This window comes from Scyliorhinus canicula, chromosome 10, assembly GCF_902713615.1.
Source record: "Scyliorhinus canicula chromosome 10, sScyCan1.1, whole genome shotgun sequence".
Lineage (NCBI taxonomy): Eukaryota > Metazoa > Chordata > Chondrichthyes > Carcharhiniformes > Scyliorhinidae > Scyliorhinus > Scyliorhinus canicula.
The window spans coordinates 188449103-188476653 of record NC_052155.1 but is presented as its reverse complement, the minus strand read 5'-3'; the positions used below and the strand labels follow the sequence as shown (position 1 = coordinate 188476653).

The 27551-nt window shown below is 49.6% G+C and overlaps 1 protein-coding gene across 1 annotated transcript in view; it reads right to left on the bottom strand.

Moving 5' to 3' along the window:
- Positions 1 to 1561: 1561 nt before the first annotated feature.
- rspo2 (R-spondin 2) overlaps positions 1562 to 27551 on the bottom strand; it is a 150397-nt gene continuing 124407 nt past the window's right edge. Inside the window, exon 5 of the mRNA XM_038810364.1 lies at positions 1562 to 2314. Within this exon, the coding sequence (XP_038666292.1) occupies positions 2202 to 2314 (113 nt within the window). The 3' untranslated portion in view covers positions 1562 to 2201. The remainder of the gene's footprint in view (positions 2315 to 27551) is intronic.

Here is a 27551-nt window from a genome sequence, read left to right as displayed (position 1 = left end):
TCTATGCCCATCACTTCAGTTAGTGACATTCTACACAAGTTGTTTACACAATGGGGTTTGTCGGAGATGATCACTGCAGACAATGGACCACAGTTTGTTTCCAGTCCGTTCACAGAGTTTCCAGCAAGTTATGGAATTCATCACCACCTGACATTGCAATACAATCCGTAACTGAATGGTGGCATTGAACACCATGGCAGGGCGACAAAGGGCAGTCTGAAAACTGGCAGGCCAAAGGGGAAAACATTGAAACAATCCATTCACACCCTCCTTCACACAAGTCAATCCAGCCCACACTCTATCCTGAAGGACACCAGTAAACCTGTGATAGGTTGTAACCTTTGCATCTTGGGTTGTCACGAATGAGAGACTAAAAGCAGAAGAAACCACAAAGTGACGAGGTAAAGGAAGAGCTACTTCAACAGACACTGCGGTAAAGACCACGATTGAAGTTGGGAACTGGATTTACATAAAATGGCCAAGTCACAACCACAAATTTACATCGTCTCCATTTGGGCCAAAGTACACTTAGAACAGTACAGCACAGAACAGGCCCCTCGGCCCTCGATGTTGTGCCGAGCAATGATCACCCTACTTAAACCCACGTAACCCGTATACCCGTAACCCAACAATCCCCCCATTAACCTTACACTACGGGCAATTTTAGCATGGCCAATCCACCTAACCCGCACATCTTTGGACTGTGGGAGGAAACCGGAGCACCCGGAGGAAACCCACGCACACACGGGGAGGACGTGCAGACTCCACACAGACAGTGACCCAGCCGGGAATCGAACCTGGGACCCTGGAGCTGTGAAGCATTGATGCTAACCACCATGCTACCGTGAGGCCCAGAAGTAGATCAACACTTCTCAGCGGGAGTGGGATGCAAGATGCTGGACAGCGGGTAGACCAGGAGAATTTGAAGACTGTAATTCAGTGAGCGACTGTGATGTTGACCATCCCCTTCATCAAGTTGATCTTGATGAAGATCCTCCTCACATCAGCACCTCAGCATAGTCATCAGAGACCGTCATATCTCAAAGACTATTTCTGTATGTTCGTTTTCTCTTGAAAAATGACTCAATGTGCAAATGTTTGTTGTTTGGTATGGTTTAGGTTAAAATAACGTCTGCAATTTTACAATGAGGAAATCATGCCGTGTTCAATTGTTTTGTTTGAATATGTGAGTCTGTTTACTATTGATGCTCACTGCTTGTGGTCTGGGTGTGGACTCCAAATAAAGTAAACAGAGAAAAAAATGGAAGCTAGAGCTGACGCATGGAGTAGACATTTTAAAGCACTGAATAAAACCAATTACACTCACACACAAACTAAACTAGTGTCATCTCTGCATTAGCCCTTGCGATATGAAATATACAACAGGTTTGGTTATTAAATATTCGTGAGGGTTTACATCAGGGTTCAAACTATCAAAGGAATCGCTATAGCATTTCTTGACATGCCCTAGTCTAATTCCAGAAAATGCAAACTTGGATTTGGAGGTAGGGGAGGGTGATAGTACTGCTAACGATCATGAAGCAGATTGTCGACACAATAGGATGTTTACATGTACAGTAAATACGTTTATTATGGGTAGACTCAGCACAGTGAACATGCCAGTCAAGCAACGAGGAGATACTCATTGCTTGAGGTTTATACAGTTTAAAGCATTTTATTTCAGCAACTGTCAATAAAAGTTGTGCTGAGGATTATACATTGTAGCTCCGCATGGAGTCACACATCTGGGACGGTCTTTCTGGAATGTATGATAAAAGAAAATAAAAACGCCTTCAATGAACAGTCCTCTTCCTGTGTTAGAATGTCTTCTTTCATATAAATAGACGGAACAAGTCCCATTCTCCACCTGTTCAAGCAGGGACTTCCTGGTGTTGCTGTTGTTTTATCGAAGTTACCATTTTAATGGCGGCTTGTCGGACCAATTGGTCTCCACCGACCTTTGTAAACATCATCGACGTGCCGAACTCATTCCATTCAGGTCAAATGGGGGGGAAACGACAAAACAAAATGTCTACATAAAACAAAGCTTGTGCACGCTCTGTCTCTCTCTCTCTCTCTCTCTCTCGTGCGCTCTCGTTACTTGCCGCTGATACAGTCAATAGTAGCAGCACTGCGAAGGTGTGTGGTGTGTACGAGGGTGGAGGGCTTGATGCACTTTGTAAATAAATGGGTCTGTCCGTTTACTGGTCAGTGTTCTCTGTAGCTTGAAAGACGACGTACTGTCTGTGATCTCTGGGTCTGGCCCTCTTCCTTTTCCTCTCACCCTTGCCTTTTGCTTTCTTCTGCTTTCGCTCTGCATGAAAGGATGAATGAAAAATAATTAGAAGGGTTAAACTTCCTTGCAGGCAAATGTGGATCTCCGACCATTTAGTCAAGGTCTTCCTTTCACCTTCCAAACCCGTGACCTCTACCATCTAGAAGGACAAGAGCAGCAGATACCTGGGAACCCCACCACCTGGAGGTTCCCCTCCAAGTCACTCACCATCCCGACTTGGAAATATATCGGCCGTTCCTTCACTGTCGCTGGGGCAACATTCTGGAACTCGCTCCCTAACAGCACTGTGGGTGTACCTACACCACATGGACTGCAGCGGTTCAAGAAGGCAGCTCACCCACCAACTTCTCAGTGGGCAATTAGGGATGGGTAATAAATGCTGACCTTGCCTGTACTCAGATAAAATAATAAATCTTAGCCAAAATAGACTCAAGAGAACTTAGCTACAGAGAAATCAGATCTATTCTAAATACTACAGACTCACTGGATGTTGAAGGCTGACAATCAAAGCCAACTTTCACTTTGTTAGGATACAGAAGACCCCAACTTCTGTCAGGATAAAACCTCAAACAACTTTATATTTGTAAAACTGGAGGAAAGTATACTTTCCGCCAGGAGTGGCGACTCCGACCAATTGGTATCTTTATGTTAAAACAAACTGAATTTAAACACAGAATTAACCACATTATCAGCACAGAAATAACTTTATAATTATTAGTTGAACAGTTTTAAACAAAAGGAAAAACTTTAACATACTATCTATACCCATTACTAATTCCAATGAAGCAACCCGATCCAGTTCAAATGCCACTTATGAATAAAGTTCAGAAAACAGGTTACTTGCTTAACTGTGCATATCTTTGGAGAGAGAGACCCTTTTCAGGAACAGCCTGAAAATCCTTCTGTCTTGTCAGACTCTTCTGTTCAACATAACAGCATTTGGCAAAACTGCAAACCACAGGCAGACCTGGCTCCTCCCATTAATTACATAATCTGTATTTCACGAAAGGTGTTCCTTCATCTGCCTAGCTAGGACTAGATCCAATCCCTCATAAATTATTTACTCTCCAGGGAATCTCCAGCAATCAAAACAATATCCCATTAGCTGCCTGTCTGTAAACAATTAAATGGTTTTTAAAAATCAATCGTTACCTCACCTTTTATGGCTCCTTAATTACAGATTTAGTAGACACATTGCCTGTATGTATTTTCAACTAGGATTTTAATAACATTATTGCCATGAATATGAAATCTGAAATATAATGTGTGGGATTCTCCGACCCCCCCCCCCCCCCGCTCTGGGCCAGAGAATCGCCGAGGGCGGCAAGAACTCTCCGGCACCGGGGTTTTGGCCAGGGCGGTATTTCTGCCGCTGGCATCGGCCCCCTGGCTATTCTCCGGCCCACGATGTGCCAATCGGCCGCCCGTTGTAGGCTCTCCCACCGGCGTAAATTAGACCTGGTACTTACCGGCGAGACCTGGCTCTGCGGGTGGCCTCCGGGGTCCTCGGGGGGGGGGGGGGGGGGGAGGGGTGATCTGTCCCCGGGGGGTGCCCCCACGGTGGTCTGCCCCATGATCGGGGCTCACCGATCTGCGGGTGGGCCTGTGCCGTGGGGGCACTCTTTCCCTCTGCACCGGCTGCTGTGGAGACAACCCCCACTGCGCATGCGCTAAGATGACGCCAGCACACGCTGGCGCTCCCGCGCTTGCACCAACTCACGTTGGCCGGCGGAGGCCCTTCGGCAGCGGTTGGCGCGCTGCTATCCCCACTGCGTCGGCCTAATCCCTGAAGGTGCGGAGGATTTACTGAGAATCAAGCTGCGGCCTTTCAGTCTGAAGTGGCTGAGGAACACACATGGGGTGAAAAGTCGTCCAATCCAATTGAAATAACTTTAAGCACAACCAATGAATGGACCAACTCTGATAACTTTAGCACCCATACTAAATTTCTGGTGTAACAACATCACAAGATGCTTCACTTCCTCTCGCCGTCTCTTTTTACGTTTATTTCCTCATTACATTCCCCTACAGCCGCAGCAGGTTATAACCCACAGTTCCAGCCCTTACGGGTAAATCAGATGTGGCAGGTCAGGAGTTAAGTGTCGGCTAAAACAGCATCACCAGCACTCGGCATGGCACTGGACTGATCGCTAGCTCCCGGGGTGGCCAATTTGAAGAACATCTTTGTTACAGTAAACCCTGACCCTCAGCTCCCAGCGGGCTGTCGCTTTAATTCTACACCTTGCTCTCACACTGACATCTCTGTCCTTGGCCTGCTGCAATGTTCTAATGGATCTCCATCGAAACATGAGGAGTAGGTCCTCATTTTTCCAATGAGGTGCTTTGCAGCCAACCAAATGGATAACTGAGTCAACTTAAGCGGTGTCCAGGTATTTAAATTAGTCTAATCAGCTATTTAAATATGCAAATCTGGATCTCACCCAGTGAGGGCAAGGTCCAGTCACACCAGGCAGACCGAGTCGAGTGACTCACTGCACCCGTCAGGGAATCCAGATTGGGGCTCTCGCACAATCACCCAGAGCTCGTGGCTCTGCACCCGGAGCTCCCGGATCTGCACCCGGAGCTCCCGGATCTGCACCCGGAGCTCCCGGATCAGCACCCGGAGCTCCCGGAGCTCCCGGATCTGCAGCCGGAGCTCCCGGATCTGCACCCGCAGCTCCCGGATCTGCACCCGGATCTCCCGGATCAGCACCCGGAGCTCCCGGAGCTCCCGGATCTGCAGCCGGAGCTCCCGGATCTGCACCCGGAGCTCCCGGATCTGCACACGGAGCTCCCGGATCTGCACCCGGAGCTCCCGGATCTGCACCCGGAGCTCCCGGATCTGCACCCGGAGCTCCCGGATCTGCACCCGGAGCTCGCTGATCTGCACCCGGAGCTCCCGGATCTGCACCCGGAGCTCCCGGATCTGCATCCGTGGCTCCCGGATCTGCACCAGGAGCTCGAGGATCTGCACCCAGAGCTCCCGGATCTGCACCCGGAGCTCGAGGATCTGCACCCGGAGCTCCCAGATCTGCACCAGGAGCTCGAGGATCTGCACCCAGAGCTCGTGGCTCTGCACTTGGAGCTCGTGGATCTGCACCAGGAGCTCCCGGATCTGCACCCGGAGCTCACGGATCTGCACCCGGAGCTCCCGGATCTGCACCCGGAGCTCCCGCATCTGCTCCCGTGGCTCCCGGATCTGCACCAGGAGCTCCCGGATCTGCACCCGGAGCTCGAGGATCTGCACCCAGAGCTCCCGGATCTGCACTCGGAGCTCACGGACCTGCACTCGGAGCTCCCGGATCTGCACCCGGAGCTCCCGGATCTGCACCTGGAGTTCCTGGATCTGCTCCCGGACCTCCCGGACCTGCACCAGGAGCTCGTGGCTCTGCACCCGGAGCGCCCGGATCTGCTCCCGGAGCTCCCGGATCTGCACCCGGAGCTCCCGGATCTGCACCCGGAGCTCATGGATCTGCACCCGGAGCTCCCGGATCAGCACCCGGAGCTCCTGGATCTGCACCCGGAGCTCATGGATCTGCACCCGGAGCTCCCGGATCTGCACCCGGAGCTCATGGATCTGCACCCGGAGCTCATGGATCTGCACCCGGAGCTCATGGATCTGCACCCGGAGCTCCCGGATCTGCACCCGGAGCTCCTGGATCTGCACCCGGAGCTCATGGATCTGCACCCGGAGCTCCCAGATACGCACCTGGAGCTCCCGGATCTGCACCCGGAGCTCGAGGATCTGCACCCGGAGCTCGCGGATCTACACCCGGAGCTCGAGGATCTGCATCCAGAGCTCCCGGATCAACAGCCGGAGCTCCCGGATCAACAGCCGGAGCTCCCGGATCTTCACCCGGAGCTCCCGGATCTGCACCCGGAGCTCGCGGATCTGCACCCGGAGCTCCCGGATCTGCACCTGGAGCTCGCGGATCTGTACCAGGCGCACTGCGGTCACTGAATCACGCTTCATTGGCGGGATTCTCTGTTGTCTGCGCCGATATCGTATTCGGCGATCGGGCGGAGAATCGTCTCTGACGGCCAAATCTGGGCCGGCGTCGGTTTTACGCCGGTCAGCCATGCTCCGCCCACTCCAAAATGGTGTCACCGTGTCACGCGCTGCTGCAATGGTGTTGGCGCATCATCGGCAGGCCCACAATGCTCCGCCCGTGATGGGCCGAGTTCCCGATGGCGCGGCACACGTGTGGTTTCAGCGGCCGGGTACCCGGCACGGCGGCTGCGGACTGGCGAGCGTCACCACGCTCGGCCAGGATCCATGCCGCTGGCCGGGTGGGGGGGTGGGGGGGGCTTCCGCGAGGGCTGGGGGAACTGATGGGGGGGTGGCCATGGGGTGGCCTTGGGGGTCGCGGATGGCGGGTCAGGTCCCTGCACGGCTGGCACCATGTTGCACGACGCGACCGATGCAGGTGGTTACCGTGCGCATGCACAGCCGGGACCCGGCCATTGTCCGGCCGTCTTTGGCACGGGAACCGGGGGTTTCACCCGGCGTTGTTGCTCGCCCCTCACCGGTCCCAGAGGGTCAGCGACGATTTGTGCATCGCAAAACAGCTGCAAATTCTCCGTTCAAGCCAACACTTAGCCGCTGGAACGGCGCTCCAGCTCCAGTTTCCCCTCAGAAAGCGAGTGAAATTTTCAATTGGGAACAATTTCCTAGGATGTTTTATTTTTTACAGAAAAGTCAGTTCAAAATCGGGCAGCTGAATTACTGACATCTGTTAAATCATCCGATACATGAATCAGCCAGAAAGCTTTTCAATCAGACTCAAACCACTGCTTGGACAGGAACACAGTAGCATCAAATGAACCCCACCATCAGTGACACTTATTAATGTGTTGCATTTAACTTAATATCTGGGAATGAATGCAAGACAGACACAGTCCATTAAAATAACTTTTAAATAGACATCAGAGACTTCTAGTTTAAGGATGAAGATCCCACTGCACGGTCCCAGTTATTGGTTATCTTGATGCCGATTTAATGAGCAGTGAAGTGTGGTCCCCACCTTTTTGGACGATGAGGCCTCGGAGAATACTAACTGTAGCCGGAGAATATGTTTAATAATCAAGGTTAAACCCTGCTCCGTTTGCAGATGATACAAAGATCTGGAGAGGGATTCTCCGAGCCCCCGTTGGGCCGGACAATCGCCGGGGACCTGCCCCGCTGCCCTGATGCCGGCTGCCGGATTCTCCGGCGCGGCTTTTCGGTGAGGGCTGGAATCGCGTCATGCCGGTCGGGGGCCGTTGGCAGTGCCCCCCCCCGCCCCCCCCCCCCCCCCCCCCGCCGGCGATTCTCCGCTCCGCGCTGGGCCGAGTGGCCGGCCGTTTTCGGCCAGTGCTGCCGGCGTAATTCAAACAAGGTCCTTACCGGCGGGACCTGGCTCTTCGGGCGGCCTGCGGAGTCCTTGGGGGGGGGGGGGGATGCGGGGGGCATCTGGCCCCAGGGTGGGGGGCCCCCGGTGGCCTGGCCCGCGATCGGGGCCCGCCGATCTGCGGGCGGGTCTGTGCCGTGGGGGCACTCTTTCCCTCTGTGACCGCTGTAACGGTCCGCCATGGCCGGCACGGAGAAGAACCCCCCTGCGCATGCGCTGGGATGATGCCAGCGCACGCTGGCGCCCCCGCGCATACGCCAACTCGCACAAGCCTTTGGCACCGGCCTAGCCCCTGAAGGTTCACGCCACTCCTCGGTGCCGGTACGGCCCACCCCACCGGATAGCGGAGAATCCCGGCCCTGGGGTGGGAGTCTCCAATCCACCGCCGGGTTGGAGAATTGCCCGGGGGGGGAGCACAAAGGAACTTGGGAGTCCTTGTTCAAGAATCTCTTAAGGTCTACATGCAGGTTCAATCGGCAGTTAGGAAGGCAAATGCAATGTCAGCATTCATGTCGTGAAGGCTAGAATACAAGAGCAGGGATGTACTTCTGAGGCTGTATAAGGCTCTGGTCAGACCCCATTTGGAGTATTGTGAGCTGTTTTGGGCCCCGTATCTAAGGAAGGATGTGCTGGGGCCTTGGAACGGGTCCAGAGGAGATTCACAAGAATAATCCCTGGAATGAAGAGCTTGTCGTATGAGGAATAGTTGAGGACTCTGGGTCTGTACCCTTGGAGTTTAGAAGAATGAGGGGAGATCTTTTTGAAACTTACAGGATACTGCGAGGCCTGGATAGAGTGGACGTGGAGATGATGTTTCCACTTGTAGGATAAACTAGAAGCAGATGACACCATCTCAGACTAAAGGGACGATCATTTAAAACAGAGATGTGGAGGAATTTCTTCAGCCAGAGTGTGGTGAATCTGTGGAACTCTTTGCCGCAGAAGGCTGTGGAGGCCAAATCGCTAAGTGTCTTTAAGATAGAAATAGATAGGTTCTTGATTAATAGGGGGATCAGGGGTTATGGGGAGGAGGCAGGAGAATGGTGATGAGAAAATTATCAGCCATGATTGAATGGCAGAGCAGACTCAATGGGCCGAGTGGCCTAATTCTGCTCCTATGTCTTATGGCTTTAGTTCACATTTCCAGCATCTGCAGGATTTTGCTGTTGTGTTGGAAGGCACAGCACCAAATGATTAAGGATCGATAGACTATTGCGTCAATCCCTACGCTGACTTGTGAAAAGTCAGAGTTAAAAAAGACAAGCTACATGGGAATAATTCATCCCTCAAAGAGTGAGTGTTTTATGAGGCCATTAATGGTTAAAAAAAAATCACCCCTCGTATCCTCTATTCGAAAAGTGAAGTTTGATTATGTATTTCTGTTCATTGTTCTATGTGCTGATAGTCGCGCCTGGCTGCGAATACAGAGAAAGTGAAATAAAGGGAAGCAACAAACTGGAAGCATGTGCGCAAACTTTAAATAAACTCCTGCACACATAGAAGATTACACATCACCAAAGCATAAAGTACAATTAACATTTACCATAGAGTGACCCATTAACATGTCTGAAAGGATAGATGCAGGGGCTTAGCAAGAGACACTAGCTTAATGCAAGCTGTTGTAGTAATGTTGGAGCAGGGCTGCCAATTTTCACACAGCAAATTCCAACGGTAATGGCCAGGTTTTGTGATGTTGATTGAAAGGTAGATATTGGCCAGGGCCCCAGGGAGGTCTCCTGCTTGTCCTAGAAATAGTGTCATGGGATTTATACATACGAGAGCACAGATGGGTCCTGAGTTTAATCTCACATCCAAGGGACGGCACCTTTGACTCCCTCAGTATGAGTGGAGGACAGCTAGATGCTGGGAAGTGACAAATTGGATAAATTGCAAACTTCATGGCAGTGATTAGGGCCGTGGGGACCATATCGCTCAGGCCAAGGCTCTATCACGCTGGTCAGATTGCCAGCAAGATTCAATTCAGTAAGTGCGAGAAACAAGGACATGTGGCATTATGCACAGCAAGCTCCCACTACCAGCAATATGGTCAATGAGCAGATAGGCTGTTTTAGAAGTTGGCCAAGGAAGGAATGGTGGCAGCGACACTTTCCTGCTCTTTTAATTCTGCCATGGAATCTTTTATATCCACTTGAGAGAAGCCACGGCCTCCATTCCACTCTCTTGAATGACAGCAGGCCCTGAAGTGTAGTCACTGGAGGGGGACGTACACCCAATGGCAAAAGAAGAATATGCTACTCACGGTGACGGCTGCCATCTAGATGCCAACTGGAAGTGTGGATACATTGATCACCAAGTCTTCATTCCCATGAGGGTCAAATTGACAAATGAGGATCTTGTACAGCACGGTAGCACACGTGGATAGCACTGTGGCTTCACAGCGCCAGGGTCCCAGGTTCAATTCTCCGCTGGGTCATTATCTGTGCGGAGTCTGCACATCCTCCCCGGGTGTGCGTGGGTTTCCTCCGGGTGCTCCGGTTTCCTCCCACAGTCCAAAGACATGCGGGTTAGGTGGATTGGCCATGATAAATTGCCCTTAATGTACAAAAAGGGTAGGAGGGGTTATGGGGGTAGGGTGGAAGTGAGGGCTTAAGTGGGTCGGTGCAGACTGGATGGGCCGAGTGGCCTCTTTCTGCACTGTATGTTCTATGTTGTATGTCCACTCTTCTCTCGGTAAAAAAGTGAGCAACTGACACAAATGTGAAAAAGGCAATGTTTCCAACTGGGGGGCGATGACCAAAACTCGGATCTTTTGTGAAACATCAGCGCATTTCTAACCTGCCGCACGGACTGAAAACAGTGAGCGGTGTGGGGAACCATGTAATCCGGGGCAGCTTGAGTGAGCACGCTTCCATGGCAGTTAAATGAATGGAGGATTTGTCAAGCACAGGGTTCAGGGTGAAGACTGACAACACCAGGTCATTCACAGGATGCTCCCCAATCTCAGAAAGAGAACAAATCTGTTGGTGATTCTTCGTGAGAAAGATTCACCCCTAGGATGAGGCTACCATTGGAACCAGCACCTACTCCCCACCCCCTAGTCACCCCGAGAAGGCAATGATGATCTGCCCAATACAGTGGAGGAGTTTGATAGACCACAGTTAACCATGTTAATGGGACTGGAGCCAGACTGGTAAGAATGGCAGTGTTTTCATACCCTTGCCCCCCACACCACACCGATCAACTCCCCCCCCCCAACCCCTCAGCCCCCTGTCACCAAAAGGGACATTAGTGAACCAGCTGTATTTAATTAACACCAAAAACACAAGCCGACAAACCATTAATCAACCCACTCTGCACAGACTGTAGCAGTCTCCAAGCAGTCAGATTTACAGGAATTTTATGTAACAATGCGACGGAAGCATACATCTTGCGGAATTCAGACAGTGAAATTTCATCTGCTCGCCACCTTCCAGAGGTACGGATCCCAGACAGAGAATTGGGCAACTCCAGGAATGTGTGAAAAGGAAACGATACGAGATTGCCCAGAATGGAAGCTAATTGCAGTGAACCAGACTTTGGCTTTTTAAATATCAAAACAAGCTATTCTGCACAAAACTGAAATTCGCCTCCTTCCCTGATGATCAGATGAATCTTTTGACAGATGTCAAGGACCTAGGTTGGGTCGTCAGGCATCAGGGCTAATCTCGATTATCCACTTCTGATATTTCATGTTGAGTCTGAGCTGAGTGGTGCAAGTTTCCTGTGTCTGAGCACTCGAATATGATGCATCAATGCACAGAAACAGACCATTCTGCCTCACCTCACTCTGCCAGTATTTAAGCTCCCCATGGACTTCCCCCTTCCCTAACCCCCACGTTCTCTGATGTGTGCATCAACACCAACCTTCCCCTTGTACACACCAATGCTCTGTGCTTCAATCAATCCCTGTGGCAACAAGTTCCACATCCTCACCACAATGTGGTGAAAGGAATCTCGCCCAAACTCAACATTTAATCAGTTAGTGGCAACGCTCCACACAACTGTAACCTATTTTAATCTGGGCGCATGGAACATAATTCCAGCTCATAAGAGTTTGTTTCACAGCATCGGGTTATTAAAATGACAAATGGAAATTTGATAAACAAAATAAAAGTAAATCTATTTAAGAAGTTTATAGTCTGTTCTGTTCTATATTTATACGTTGTTTTAAATTGTTTAACTGGTTAAAACAAACTATCCTCACTTTTCCAAGTTGTTCCAATACTCCAAACAACCGTCTCACCGCTTTGCTTCAAATTATCGTGCAAAAGAAAAGGTTATAAAGTCAATGTTATAAACTAATCAGACCATCCTCACCCAGGCCTCACCAGGGCCAAGTACAGCGCTTCAGGAGACAGAATAAGAACAGGGCATGCAAGGGAAATCCAGCAATCCAGTTGATCTGGGGAATCTCAGTGCGCTGCCAGAGGGAACTGAGAATCCAAACAATCAGAGAATTCCGGCCAAGATTCCATCTTAAAAAAGGGCCCAACAAAGTAATTCACTGCAACTTTAAAACCATCCCAAATGCCAAGGTGCCAAAGCTTGAAATTGGAGCGAAATGGTGCCATTGAGACTGTCACGCCATTCAATCAAATTGTGGCTGGTTTGTATCTTAACTCCATTAACCTGCCTTTGCTCCAGATCCCTCAATTTCCTAAACCCACAAAAAAACACAGGATTTTCTAAGTGCATTAGCGGGCATAAGAAAAAGTATTCCTCTTGCCGCCCGCAATGGCAAATTTCCACAGCACCAAGTGCTTCGAACTGTATTCGTTATTCATTTACAGGAAACACGCGGTTTCACAGGTAGGCTGCATCTGATTGGCTACTCAACTCTGGGCGCCATGGCGTTTGCCTTCTCTTCAGCCGAGGGCAGCTCCAGTGTGAAGACACCTTTCCAAAGGTCCACTCCCAGTCAAGGAATCATCTGACTGCACCTTAGTGCCTTTTTAGACAAGTCCCTGGTGCCCAATGGGGGGGGTGTGTATGAACGCTCATCGGCAACAGCATCCCCCTCACACCCTGCTCCCCCTCCTGCACTCCGAGATTGTGCTGTTTGGACTAGACAGGAGGGTAAGAAGGTTTAGCTTCTGTAGGAGACTGATTTAGAGGGTCTGGAGGCTTCTCCTCTGAGTGGATGGCCAGATTCCCAAGGGGCTTCTCAAGCCTGTCCTGTTGTAGTTCCACAACACTCTGGTGAACTTGACGGCTACGATTGAGGAGTTAAAATGAGAATACCCACAGATGCACTTTGAGGCACCAGTGTTGTGTGAGTGGACATTATTGCTTCACTTTCCTGACCCCCTGTCAATTGGACAACTGCTAACCCGTCGCAGCTGTGCCTTGGTCCTCAATTTAGAACTATCATTTCAGTTGGGCAGCATTGCAGTCACCTCAGCCCTCCCCCCCTCAAGTCGTGTGTCTCTGTCTGCAGTCTTCTCTGCTCAAAACACCCAACGGAGGCCTTGCTCTGCACCCCCTTCCCTTCCCTCAGTACTGTCCGGCCCCTTCCTCCTTGTGGGGCCCTTACCCTGCAGCCCAGTAAAAGCAAAGACCACCTCAGCCTTTGTGTGGTGGCGGTAGAGACTTTGCCCATAAGACCCCCCCGGAAACTGATGCACCGCGGTCTGTGAAGCCTGGATCTGATGCCCATGGGTGCTGCTTGATGCAGGTGTGCAAACTAACCTTGGGGGCACAGACACAGTGCTGCGATCCTGCAGGTTAAATGCCTGCTGTGAAAGATGGAGTGGGATTCTCGGGCGCGCTCAGGCCCAGGCAAGTCATGTGACTCTCTGCCAATTGGCTGAGGCGGGTCATGTGCCTCCCCGCCGATTGGCTGAGAGGTAGGTAGCTCCGCCTACGAGGCGGGGTATAAGAACCCGTACCGGCTGGCAATCGTGCCTTTCTCTGTACGCCTACTGCCGGGCACATATCTAGTGTATTAAAGCCTGTCGTTTGGAACTAGCTCTCGCCTCGTGTCCAATTGATGGTGCATCACGCCCACCATGACGCCCTTCCCCAGCCGGGTGCAGATAAACCCAGCCTCGAGTCTCCATCCTGAAAATCTGCAGCTTGATCAATCTGACGGAAATCAGGGATCTGCCTTCGCACCGAGGCTCACACCCAGAGAACAAATAAAGAACATTTTCCAAGGACTGGATATTAAAGTGGATTCTCAGTCTTGGATTCGATTTAAGGTTTGACAGGCCATTAACCTCAGGATGTTTAAGAATTCTTGCTTGAAATTACGGTAGTATTAAAATTTCCAATTTAAAAAATTGAAGCTGAGTCCATTCCTCATTAGACCGGTTGCCGAGACCAGTTATTATATCAAAATAAACATTTTACAATCACTTTTAGCAATAGGGTTTAAATCCAAATAGCAACAGTTTGTAGCAAACTAGAGACTTCAAGCTTCAGGCAGCTTCCGTACAAGGGGAAGTCTCACTTATTCAATATAAATAACATTCAAAATGAAATCCAACTGAAACATAACACTTTATAAAATAACATTTTAAAATTCAGTATATTTTTCAAAATATATACAATTCCATTAGGAAAGGAATTCTATTGAGGCAGCCAAGTCTATTTCACTCAGAGTTATTTTTCCTTCAAGGACCATTTCCACTTTGACACATTATTTATTTTACTTTGTTCAAACTATTGGATAATTAAATTTTTCTCGAAAAAGATCACAAAAAATTGACAAACATCAGGAGTGGGCAAGATCCAAAACTGTCAAAATGTGGAATTGAGACCTTAAACATGGCCACAAATTGCCGCCATGTTGATAAACTAGCTCCGGGCAACAAAAAAAAAGGTAGCATTTTAAGAGTTAATCGCTCATCGGCTAAGAGACAACTCACCAAAACTCAAAACAAAATGATGACTGCAGCTGAGGGGGACGTGGGCAAGAGTCGAGAAAGAGAATTGCTCGCTCCTCCCACGATTCAGACACGCATGCACATCAATCGTCCAAAGAAGCAGACTCAAGTGTAGTCGTGGCCTTATAAAGAATTAGAACTGCGATCCAGTAACCCACCAGCAACCCCCCCACCCCCACCGCCCCGCCCCCCCACCGCCCCGCCCCCCCCCCCCCACCCCCTCCCGCATGTTCCTCTTGTGGCACGCACTACAAGGAGGATGTGTGCCAAATGGATGTTTTTAAGGGTAATACTATCCCTGGCTTTAGTTTCAAATTATTGCTCACATAGTCCAACAAGAAAGAAAATAGCTTCATCCTTTCGGTCTGCTAATAGACCCCTAGAGTTGCAGAAATGTCTGCACTTTCTAGTGTTACAATACCTCAACATCAATGTGCTTCATAGAATATTTCATTAGTGTTTGGCGTGGAGTTATTAATACCCTCAGTGAGCCTGGGCAGTCATGTCACGCGATTTTTATTTTTTGCAAATCCGACCCATATTCGGCAGCCGTTTTTTTTTGGAAGGGCGTGCATTACAGAGAAAGACAGACAGTCGGCATTAATGTTATGGGTCAGGAGTCGATATCACACTGGGATTCATAAAAATAAAAGCAGTGTAGGGATCTGTCAGGAGGAAACAGCGTCAGGAAACAAGAATAGGCGAATGGATAGAGAGAGAAAAAGAAAAAGCAATTCAGTTCTGGGAGTTTGAGGTGATTGAGAAAGGGAGAAGGAGGGAATGTGCCCAATAGTCGAGCGAAAAGTACGCAAGACGCCAGCAGGCACAGCAGGGGAGAGCACATGGATTTGCCTTGCGCATTGGAAAAATCATTTGCAGCAGTATCGCACGCAATCCATAGCTACGAGACTCAGGAGTAAAATAGAACGGGTTCTGGTAACCTGGAGATTCTGACTCCCCCACCCCCCCCCCCCCGCAACCATCGACAGGTCACAAGTCAGGAGTGTGATGGAACATTCTACACTTGTCTGGGTCAGCGTGGCCCTGATAACATTAGTGGAGCTTTAAACAAGCCAGGACAAAGCAGCCCGCTTAATTTGAACCAACAACCCCATTCGCCACCTTCAATATTCACACCCTCCACCACTGATGCACACACACGTATGCCATCTACAAGAAGCACTGGAGCAACCTGTCAAGGTTCCTTGATCAGTACCTTCCAAACCTGCGACCTCCACCACTTAGAAAGACTCAACGACAGCAGCAGATGCTTGAGAATGCCCACAGCTGGGAAGTTCCCGTCCGAGGCACACACCTTCCGGAATTATACCGCAATCCATCACTGTCGCTCGGTTAAAATCCTGGAACACCCTCACAGCACTGTGGATGTACCTGCAACACATGTGTGGTTTCAAGGCAGCCCACCACCACCTTCTCAAGAGCAATTAGGGATGGGCAATAAATGCTGGCCTAGCCAGTGATGCCCACTGAAGAGAATGAGAAGAGGAAAATAAACTTCCCACTCTCCATACATGGAAAGAGTCCTCAATACCATCTTGAGATCACACCCAAGACAATCATATCCATTGCAATATGTTCTAAAATCAATCGTACCGTATGATCGCACAACACTTCAATTTATTACCTACAAGTAGTGGACATTTCACTTACAGCACTCCCCTCAATCCTGTCTGGCAGGGAGGAGTTGACATCCATATGATGGTGACATCACCATGATGGTGACATCACAATACTGGTGACATCACCCATGATGGTGAGCAGTGTAGGAATCCCCTGATCTCCCAGACTAATGGAAATGGCCATTCCTGCAGGGCCTCTTGTCTTTTGTCTTAGCCACAGCCAGAGATCGCACACTCCGTCGAGGCTGGGGCTGAACCCATCGCAGACAAGCGGGATGAAGAGGCACCGACAGCCGCTACAAACAGGACATAACTTGACCCAAGCACCGAGGGAAGCAGACACCAACAATTTCAATAAAGCTGCACCCCAGATACTCCGTTTGCCACAGCTCTGTGAGGCAGAAGCATTTGCACCATTGTGTTTTCTGGAACAGTTTCTCAATATCAGGTCGTGGAGTTGAATAGTGGTGCTCCCACCTCGGAATCCTAGGTTGTGGCTTCAAGTCTGACTACAGACACTCTGGCTTACACTCCCATTGCAGCACTGAGGGAAAGCTGCATGGTCAAAGATGCTAAACCGAGGCCTTGTCTGTCCTCTCTTGTGGGAGTAAACAATCCCATGGTCCCATTTTGAAGAAGAACAGGGGAGCCTCCCTTGGGCACAATAACTCTTTTTTTTTAAATTTAGATTACCCAATTATTTTTTCCAATTAAGGGGCAATTTAGCGTGGCCAATCCACCTACTCTGCACATTTTTGGGTTGTGGGGGCGAAACCCACGCAGACACGAGGAGAATGTGCAAACTCCACACAGACAGTGACCCAGAGCCGGGATCGAACCTGGGACCTCAGCGCCGTGAGGCGGTTGTGCTAACCACTAGGCCACCGTGCTGTCCCTGGGCACAATAACTCTTAACCAACATCAGTAAAACTGATTATCTGACCAATTTATCATGTTGCCCTACATTTACAGGGTTCCAATATGTACAAATAGGCTGCTACATTTCCATATTGTAACACTTCAAACATGGTTCCTTGGTGGTAAAGAATTTTATAAAATCCTGAGGTTGTGATTGCAATGTTAGAAATGTTAGTCTATCTTGTGACAGCCTGCCGGAGTCAATGCTCGACCAGTGTGAAAATAGGTGTCTGTGCTGTACTAAAACATTACGGAGAGTATATATGCACAGCTATGCCTCACACAGACTGCAGTTTTTCTGAATCGGGGGGCACTGCGAGGGAAAGTGAATTTTTGTGCATTAAGATCAGTAACAGCTTGAATTTATGGAGAACTCTAACATGGTAAACACCCCAAAGTGGCCCACCTCAGCACCATGAAGCAAATCTGACACTGGGCCACGTGAGGAGACAGGTCAGCTGAGGTGGATTTTAAGGCCATTAAGCAAAAGAGAGGGTGAGGGAGGGAATCCCAGGGCGTTGACATACATAGATACATAGAAGGTAGGAGCAGGAGGAGGCCTTTTGGCCCTTCGAGCCTGCTCCGCCATTCATCACGATCATGGCTGATCATCCAACTCAATAGCCTAATCCTGCTTTCTCCCCATAGCCTTTGATCCCATTCTCCCCAAGTGCAATATCCAGCCGCCTCTTGAATATATTCAAAGTTTTAGCATCAACTACTTCCTGTGGTAATGAATTCCACAGGCTCACCACTCTTTGTGTGAAGAAGTGTCGCCTTATCTCTGTCTGAAGCTATTGGTGGAATGATTACAAAGAAGCCAGAATGGGAGTTGCAGCGAGATTGCAGAGGGTAGTGAGGGTGGAAGAGATTCAAAAACAGTGGAACAGTGGTTAGCACTGCTGCCTCACAATTCCGGCCTCGGGTCACTGTCTGTGCGGAGTCTGCACGTTCTCCCCGTGTCTGCGTGGGTTTCCTCCGGGTGCTCCGGTTTCCACCCACAGTCCAAAGATGTGCAGGTTAGGTGTGAATTGGATGTGCTAAATTGCCCCTTAGCGTCCAGGGATGTGCAGGTTAGGTAACAGGGCTAGGGAGGAGGGGACCGGGCTTGGATAGGGTAATGTTTCGGAGAGTCGGTGCAGACTCAATGGGCCGAATAACCGCCTTCTGCACTGCAGGGGTTCTAAGATTCTTCTATGAACACAATGTTAGAACTGGACTGCAAGAATTGAAATAAAACGTTAAATAGTAACTGAATTGTCCAAATTTTGTTAGCTGTTTACCAGAAACTGTAAACTCCATGGCTGGTATCGTTAGCTGGAAAATCCTCAGCAGGAGAAAGCAAACGTGATAGAGACAGCAATACGTTCACGGAATACCAAAGGAGACGGCTGTGCTGGAGATGATGAAATAGACTTCACGTGACATTCTGGAGTTATACACTGCCTGTGTTCAGCTTGTTACATTTTGATTTTCCATATGTATGGACAGGAAATCAGCACAGCCATAACCAAACTAAATCACATCCTTCAGGAGCCAGACAAAGCCTCATGCTTTCCATATAACACCTGAAAATCAGAATTTTCTTTCATGACTTGATTTGCTCCAGACACACTGAGGTTAGGAGTGCGGAACAATTAAATAAATTCAATGTGCATCTCTATCACCAATGGATCAAAGCCCAGTCAACTGGACAAGACAATGTATCAATCCCAGCCTTTCAATTGATATTAAAATTCCTGAAAATCTGAAAAGCCTTTGGCCATGGTCAGTTAGGGGAATTTCACACAATTGTTTGCCATTCTTTGCCCTAGTCTCCACCATTTCAAACAATCAAGCAACTAAGATCGACAACTTACTGCCTGACAGATGCTCACCACACCCAAGGCGCCCACCAAGACAGACTTCAGTTACGGGCTTTTCTTCACTGATCCCATCTGCAATCAGTCAGGCTACTGACCCCCCTGACCCCCACTGTCCTTTCGTAACCCCCCCGACCCCCACTGTCCTTTCGTAACCCCCCCCCGAGCCTCACTGTCCTTTCGTAACCCCCCCCCCCCGACCCCCACTGTCCTTTTGTAACCCCCCCCCGAGCCCCACTGTCCTTTCGTAACCCACCCCCCCCCCCCGAGCCCCACTGTCCTTTCGTAACCCCCACGACCCCCACTGTCCTTTCGTAACCCCCCCCGAGCCTCACTGTCCTTTCGTAACCCCCCCCCCGACCCCCACTGTCCTTTTGTAACCCCCCCCCGAGCCCCACTGTCCTTTCGTAACCCACCCCCCCCCGAGCCCCACTGTCCTTTTGTAACCCCCCCCCGAGCCCCACTGTCCTTTCGTAACCCCCCCCCCCCCGAGCCCCACTGTCCTTTCGTAACCCACCCCCCCCCGAGCCCCACTGTCCTTTCGTAACCCCCCCCCCCCGAGCCCCACTGTCCTTGCGTAAACCCCCCCCCCGACCCCCACTGTCCTTTTGTAACCCCCCTGACCCCCACTGTCCTTTTGTAACCCCCCCCGACCCCCACTGTCCTTTTGTAACCCCCCCGACCCCCACTGTCCTTGCGTAAACCCCCCCCCGACCCCCACTGTCCTTTCGTAACCCACCCCCCCCGAGCCCCACTGTCCTTGCGTAAACCCCCCCCCGACCCCCACTGTCCTTTCGTAACCCCCCCGACCCCCACTGTCCTTTCGTAACACCCCCCCTGACCCCCACTGTCCTTTTGTAACCCCCCCGAGCCCCACTGTCCTTTCGTAACCCCCCCCCGACGCCCACTGTCCTTTCGTAACCCCCCCGACCCCCACTGTCCTTTCGTAATCCCCCCCGACCCCCACTGTCCTTTCGTAACCCCCCCCGACCCCCACTGTCCTTTCGTAACCCCCCCCGACCCCCACTGTCCTTTCGTAACCCCCCCGACCCCCACTGTCCTTTAGTGACCACCCCGACCCCCACTGTCCTTTTGTAACCCCCCTGACCCCCACTGTCCTTTCGTATCCCCCCCCCGACCCCCACTGTCCTTTCATAAACCCCCCCCAAACCCCCACTGTCCTTTAGTGACCACCCCCCCCGAGCCCCACTGTCCGTTCGTAACCCCCCCTGACCCCCACTGTCCTTTCGTAACCCCCCCCGACCCCCACCGTCCTTTAGTGACCAACTTGACCCCCACTGTCCTTTCGTAACACCCCAACCCCCACTGTCCTTTCGTAACCCCCCCGACCCCCACTGTCCTTTCGTAACCCCCCCCGACCTCCACTGTCCTTTCGTAACCCCCCGAGCCCCACTGTCCTTTAGTGACCATCCTGACCCCCACTGTCCTTTCGTAACCCCCCCGAGCCCCACTGTCCTTTAGCGACCCCCCCCGAGTCCCACTGTCCTTTAGTGACCACCCTGACCCCCACTGTCCTTTAGTGACCCCCCCCGAGCCCCACTGTCCTTTCGTAACCCCTCCCCCGAGCCCCACTGTCCTTTCGTAACCCCCCCGACTCCCACTGTCCATTAGTGACCACCCTGACCCCCACTGTCCTTTAGTGACCCCCCTGACCCCCACTGTCCTTTAGTGACCACCCTGACCCCCACTGTCCTTTAGTGACCACCCTGACCCCCAATGTCCTTTAGTGACCACCCTGACCCCCATTGTCCTTTCGTAACCCCTCCCCCGAGCCCCACTGTCCTTTAGTGACCACCCTGACCCCCACTGTCCTTTAGTGACCACCCTGACCCCCACTGTCCTTTTTTAATCCCCCTGACCCCCACTGTCCTTTAGTGACCACCCTGACCCCCACTGTCCTTTAGTGACCATCCTGACCCCCACTGTCCTTTAGTGACCACCCTGACCCCCACTGTCCTTTAGTGACCACCCTGACCCCCACTGTCCTTTAGTGACCATCCTGACCCCCACTGTCCTTTAGTGACCACCCTGACCCCCACTGTCCTTTCGTAACCCCCCCCCCCGACCCCCACTGTCCTTTAGTGACCACCCTGACCCCCACTGTCCTTTAGTGACCATCCTGACCCCCACTGTCCTTTCGTAACCCCCCCCCCCCCCGACTCCCACCGTCCTTTAGTGACCCCCCTGACCGCCATTGTCCTTTAACATTTTATCTTGATGAATGGTCACTGTTCCATATACAAGGACAGTAGTCTTAATCAGTGTGCATACTCAGTGAAATTCTTAATTGAACTGGGTTCAAAATGTCTGCCTCTGGAGGCAGCCTCTTGGCATAGTCACATGAGGATAGAAAGCCAATGTGTCAATCAGACTGGTTACGTTTCAAAAGGATACACCACCACCCCTTTTCAACCCCATGTTGGACAATCTTTCCTTTTACTCTGAGCATGCTGTCCTTTGTCTGCGATCGTTCGGAATGTCTCTCAACAAAATGTATTCTCTGGTCTACTCTACTATACATGTGCTCTACCTGTTGTTTCACATCTTCTGCAATTTTCACATACGCCTATTGCTTTCTTTAGTGTCAGTTTGTCATTATTCAGTAAGCTTGCTCCCACTTTGGGGTCACTGATGCCTAAGAGCAATCCATCTTTAATCAGATCATCTTTTAGCTGTCTAAATTCACCTAAATTCCAGCTGCATTACTGTGTGATGTAACTTAAATGATCGTGTTTTCACTCTGAACTCTAGTGTTGAATACATAACATTCGTATGTAACTTACACTCAGTGTTCAAAATATGCATACATGCCTTTAAACATCGCTTGTCATCTTTTTTCTTTGCTTGTCTGTTGACCTGGGCTTAAAATGCCTGCCTCCAGAGGCAGCCGCATGGCACAGTCACATGACTATGGAAGGTCAATGTGTCAATCAAACTGGTAACATTTCAAAACCCAATAAAGCACTATGGAGAGTTAAGGTCACATACAAAGTTCAACTACATATTCCTGGAAACTACATATAACTTAAATGCAGTGTCAATAGTTCTTGGCATATGGCTTTAGGATTTATCCTTAACAAAAGTAATACAGTGCTTTGCAAATGGTTCAGTCCCTCAAAATGAAAACAGAGCAAACTTACAAATAATGTATTGCTGCTGTGTAAAACCACTAGTACAAAAGGCCACATTGGTTCCACCGACTGTGGGACCTTTCCCCTTAGACAAGTAGGTTGAGAGATTGGACTAGTGAGTGAACAAATGAGAAAGAAAGTATCAAGTTGTTTGCTTCATCCCATGTGCTGCCTTGAGCTAAAATAGAAGAGTTTGCATCAACTGGGCAATCTGACTGCAGATATCAAATATGGTCCATCCCATCTTGAGTGGCCCAGAGATCAGAAACGTGGTTTCTCCAAATATGACACAACAGTAATGGCCAGTATAACTGACAGGCAACTCTTGCTTTGGCAATGTCTGGGATTCTTACTTCATGAAATATGTAATAAGTATGCAATGAGAGAATGAAGGCGTGTTCAGAGTGAGAGAACAGCATGAAATAAAGGTTCCGTCTCTATTGTTTCATGATGTTATCACACAGCTTGCATACATACTGCAAATGGCAACCAGATTTCTGCACCATTGGCAGCTTGCCGTGTCTTTGGCCATTCTAGACGTCAGGGATTCACTCCCTGAACCTCTGCAGCTCTCTCTCCTTATTGAACAGCTTTCTCAAAACCCGCCTCTTTGAACTGGCCTTGAGTTACCTCTTCCCAATGTCGTTTTATTTGTTGCAGAATCCATTTTTGCTTGGCAGCACTCTTGCGAAGCACCTTGTGATGTTTTTCCACGTTAAGAGGTTTTATATCAATACCAATTATTTCTCCGTGGAGTTCTTAAACTTCAATAACGGGTCAATCTGCAAAATCTATTGCCACCTTCCTCACTGACAATATTTTACACCGTCTCTGTGAATGGTGCAGTAGCCTAATCTGCACTCTACTTATTGGGAGTCCTCCAGGCTCGCAAAGCCTCCCCGCCCCGGTAAATGTTGTACAATGTCCATGTTCTGGAAAAGGAACCTAACCTGACCCTTACCAGACGTACAGTTTTCTGCACGGCTCATCAACACCAATGTACCATTGACATTGAACGAACCTCCTGGATGAGGAAATATTTGTAAAAAGGCTGAAACAGAAGCAGGACTCCACAGGGGGGTACGTTTTTAAAAAAGCAGAATAAGTTAGTCACACTGAGCTCTGACATGGGAATGACGGCTAATTACTCAGAAAGAAGTTATGTAGACACCTGGTTAGGTCCATTAGCAAAATCTGCATTGCAGTGGCTTGGCAGAACATGGACCTCTAGGCATCCAAACATGTGACAAATCTGTTCCCGTGTCCAGTTATTCAATGCAGTGTCTATTGATGAATGAGATAGAGATGTCCTTCAGTCAGGGGCGAGCAGGCAGTCCACTCTTCATACTTTTCATGTTCCAATTGCGATTGAGCACATCGATCAAGGAATCTAACGTGGCTTTTTTTTTAAACTAACAAGAGATGATTCAGTGGCGAATGTGGCATTTACCCAACCCATGATGTCCTACTCCTTGCATTAATAAATTGAGTTCCAGTGTCTCAATGTTTGGAACACAAACTGGGAGTTCAACCCAGCCATTCCCTGCTAGTCTTTCATGATCCACCGGAACCTCCTCCCAACCAGGCTGCATCCAAACCTATCAAAATATTCCTCAGCAATAATAATAACTAAAAACAGAAAATGCTGGATAAACTCAGCAGGTCTGGCAGCATCTGTGGAGAGAGAAACAGAGTGAACGTCTCGAGTCCGTGTGACTCATCTTCAGGGCTAAAGTGAGGGATAAATGTGATAGATTTTATACTGCGTAAGAGGGGGTGGAGCAGAGCAGAAGGTGAGTGATTGGTGGGAATTAGGAGAGATTGCAACAAAGATGTGCAGGTAACGAGACAGAGGAAGTGTTAATAATCGTGTTAAAGACTATAGCAGGCGTGGATAGTGGCATATAGGTAAAATAGCAGAATGTGTTGCAGGGGGAACAAAGGTTAGTGCTCAGTGGAAGCAAAACTGAAGAACAAGTGACTGATGGCCCAGTGGGGGAGAGGGAGAGGGGGTTGTGTTGGGCCAAAAAAAATAGCTGTTTTTGGATTAAGAAAGGGGTCAAGCTGGAAACAAAAGGTCAACAAAAGTTGTTGAATTCAGTGTTCAGCCCAGAGGGTTTTAATGTTCCTCGTCGGTGTATGATGTTCTGCTTCTCTAGTTGGCGTTGGGCTTCACTGCACAACTGTAGCAGGCCAGGGACAGATATATGGATACGACAGCAAGATGCTGAGTTGAAATGACAAGCGATAGAAAGGTTGGGGTCGAGCTTGTGGACTGAGCGAAGGTGTTCTGCAAAGTAGTCACCCCAGTGTAAGAGAGACTGCATTGGGAGTGGTGAATACAGTGGACCAGACTGAAGGAGGTGCAAGAAAAATGTTGCTTCACCTGAAAGGAGTGATATTTTACTGTATTGACTAAAATATTCTTCAATTCTTTTCTGCCTCATGTCTTTATCCAGGGGCAGCAGGGTAGCATGGTGGTTAGCATAAATGCTTCACAGCTCCAGGGTCCCAGGTTCGATTCCCGGCTGGGTCGCTGTCTGTGTGGAGTCTGCACGTCCTCCCCCTGTGTGCGTGGGTTTCCTCCGGGTGCTCCGGTTTCCTCCCACAGTCCAAAGATGTGCGGGTTAGGTGGATTGGCCATGCTAAATTGCCCGTAGTGTCCTAATAAAAGTAAGGTTAAGGGGGGGGTTGTTAGGTTACGGGTATAGGGTGGATACGTGGGTTGAGTAGGGTGATCATGGCTCGGCACAACATTGAGGGCCGAAGGGCCTGTTCTGTGCTGTACTGTTCTATGTTCTATGTTCTATCTCCTTAATGCACCCATCAGGCGTTATTCACCTTATCCACTCCTTTTAGTAGCGAGATTCACATTCTCACTACTTTCATTCAAATGATTGGCTTTAATGACTTTGAATAAAGTGCAGTGGGGTGTGAATGAGAATCTGAGCAATGCTTCGTTTTGATGGATTTTGAAACGGTGCCGAAATCTACCTTAGCCAACACGAAGAACAAGACTTCAAATTACAAAACAATTTTTATCTGTAATGATCCATAAAGTCACCACTATGACCCTAAATCCCGGCCTAAATCCCATACTCAGAACAGGCTAAAGCGGTTAAAATTGTTCAAAAAGAGTAGGTCAGGGGCAGCACGGTGACGCAGTGGTTGGCCCTACTGCCTCACAGCTCCCTCCCACCCGACTTACTCACTTTTCCAACTTCTTCCATCGGGCAGGAGATTCAGAAGTCTGAGAACACGGACGAACAGACTCAAAAACAGATTCTTCCCCACTGTCACCAGACTCCTAAATGACCCTTTTATGGACTGTCCTCATTAACACTACACCCTGTCTGCTTCATCCGATGCCAATGCTTATGTATGATGTGGAGATGCCGGCGTTGGACTGGGGTGAGCACAGTAAGAAGTCTTACAACACCAGGTTTAAAGTCCAACAGGTTTGTTTCAAACACGAGCTTTCGGAGCACGGCTCCTTCTTCATTCACCTGAAGAAGGAGCCGTGCTCCAAAAGCTCGTGTTTGAAACAAACCTGTTGGACTTTAAACCTGGTGTTGTAAGACTTCTTACAATGCTTATGTAGTTACATTGTATATCTTGTGTTGCCCTATTATGTATTCTCATGTATTTTCTTGAATTCTGTTCAATTCCCTTTTCTTCCCATGTACTGAATGATCTGTTGAGCTGCTTGCAGAAAAATACTTTTCACTGTACCTCGGTACACGTGACAATAAACAAATCCAATCCAATGAGGTCCCAGGTTCGATTCCGGCCCCGGGACACTGTCCGTGTGGAGTTTGCACATTCTCCCAGTGTCTGCGTGGGTCTCACCCCCCACAACCCAAAGATGTGCAGGGTAGGTGGATTGACCACGCTAAATTGCCCCTTAATTGGAAAAAAAATTGGGTACTCTAAATTTACAAATAAAAGAGTAGTTCTGTACTCAGTTGCTATTTGCAATTTCTTCTCTGCAAAGGTGGAATCTTTATCTAATGATTTTAATTCCATTCTCCACGGTTCATTTCTCACAGCAGATGGGTTTTTAAAAATGTTAGATGCGTTTTTTATTCCTCTGACATGTTTATTTTGGAAATAAACCCCGTGTGATGATTTCTCGCTATCGTAATGCCAATCCACCCAGGCCCTACACCACAGAGAATAGCCAGTTCCAGGATTTCATTGTTTGCTGCACTAGATGATCAAAGATGGTTTCTACTTTCTAATCCAAGCATTTAAAGAATTCTGTAGTTCATATTCTGTTGCTCAATTCTCTCTGCGGCTGCAGTTAAACTGAATGCCACCATCCAACGCCACCAGGTTACAAGGTCATTCTCAGTTGTAGCGCTGTGCCACCCTCAACATTGGCACCAGTGGATGCCATGTGTTCCCTCACCGGCCTCTGCAGTGGCGAATGCTGCCCGTCCCCGCCATTGGGCCCAGCCCCGGGTGGGAGATTTTCGGCCAACGTATCGGGTCAGTGGACAAGATTTTCCGTGTCCCTCCCGCTGTGGAGACAGCCGTTCATTCGCCATCGGCCAGCGTCCTCTGGTGCCACCATTGTCAATGGGATTTCCCATTGAATGTCGTATTTGTGTGTGTGTGTGTGTGTGTGTGTGTGTGGTTGTGTGTGTGTGTGTGGTTGTGTGTGTGTGTGTGTGTGTTTCCGGGGGTGCAAGATCCCTCTGCCGTTAATGGCAGGAAAATCCCGAACAATAACTTTTCATCAGAACTAGAGATTTAATTGGTTAAAAACAATTGGGAAATGGGGAGGAGCAGGAGGAGGAAACGAAGGACAGGGAGGGTCGGTGATGTGGTGGGAGGCACGAGGCACGAGAGGTTAAACGACAAACGGGATGATGGTGCAAGGAAAAAGGAGATGGGCATGGGACAAGAAGCATAAGGATCTAGATGTGGAACTGGGAAAGAGCAGAATCATCGATAAGAACTGCTGTCTGGGACAGGAACTACTGCCCAAAATTGTCCAATTCAGTTGTGTGCAGGAGGCTTTGAACTAAAAGAGAGACTGGTGTCTCTCGAGCTGCGTTCAATACGCAAGAGGCCGAGGACGGGGGGGGGGGGGGGGGGGGGGGGGGGGGGGTAGGAGTGTCTTGGCGATAATGGTCATTATAGTTTTTTTATTCATTCACGGGATGATGGCATCGGTGGCTAAGCCATTATTTATTGCCCCTCCCTAGTTGTCCTTCAGAAGGTGGTGGTGAGCTGCCTTCTTGAACCGCTGAAGTCCTTGAGGTGTAGGTACACCCGCTGTGCTGTTAGGGAGAGAGTTCCCTGGTGAAGGCGCAGCTTTGATTGCCAACAGAATCCGGCGTCAGGACTTTACTCGGGAAGAAAGCAAAACTGTGTGGAGCAGCGTGTTGCCTTTGGCCT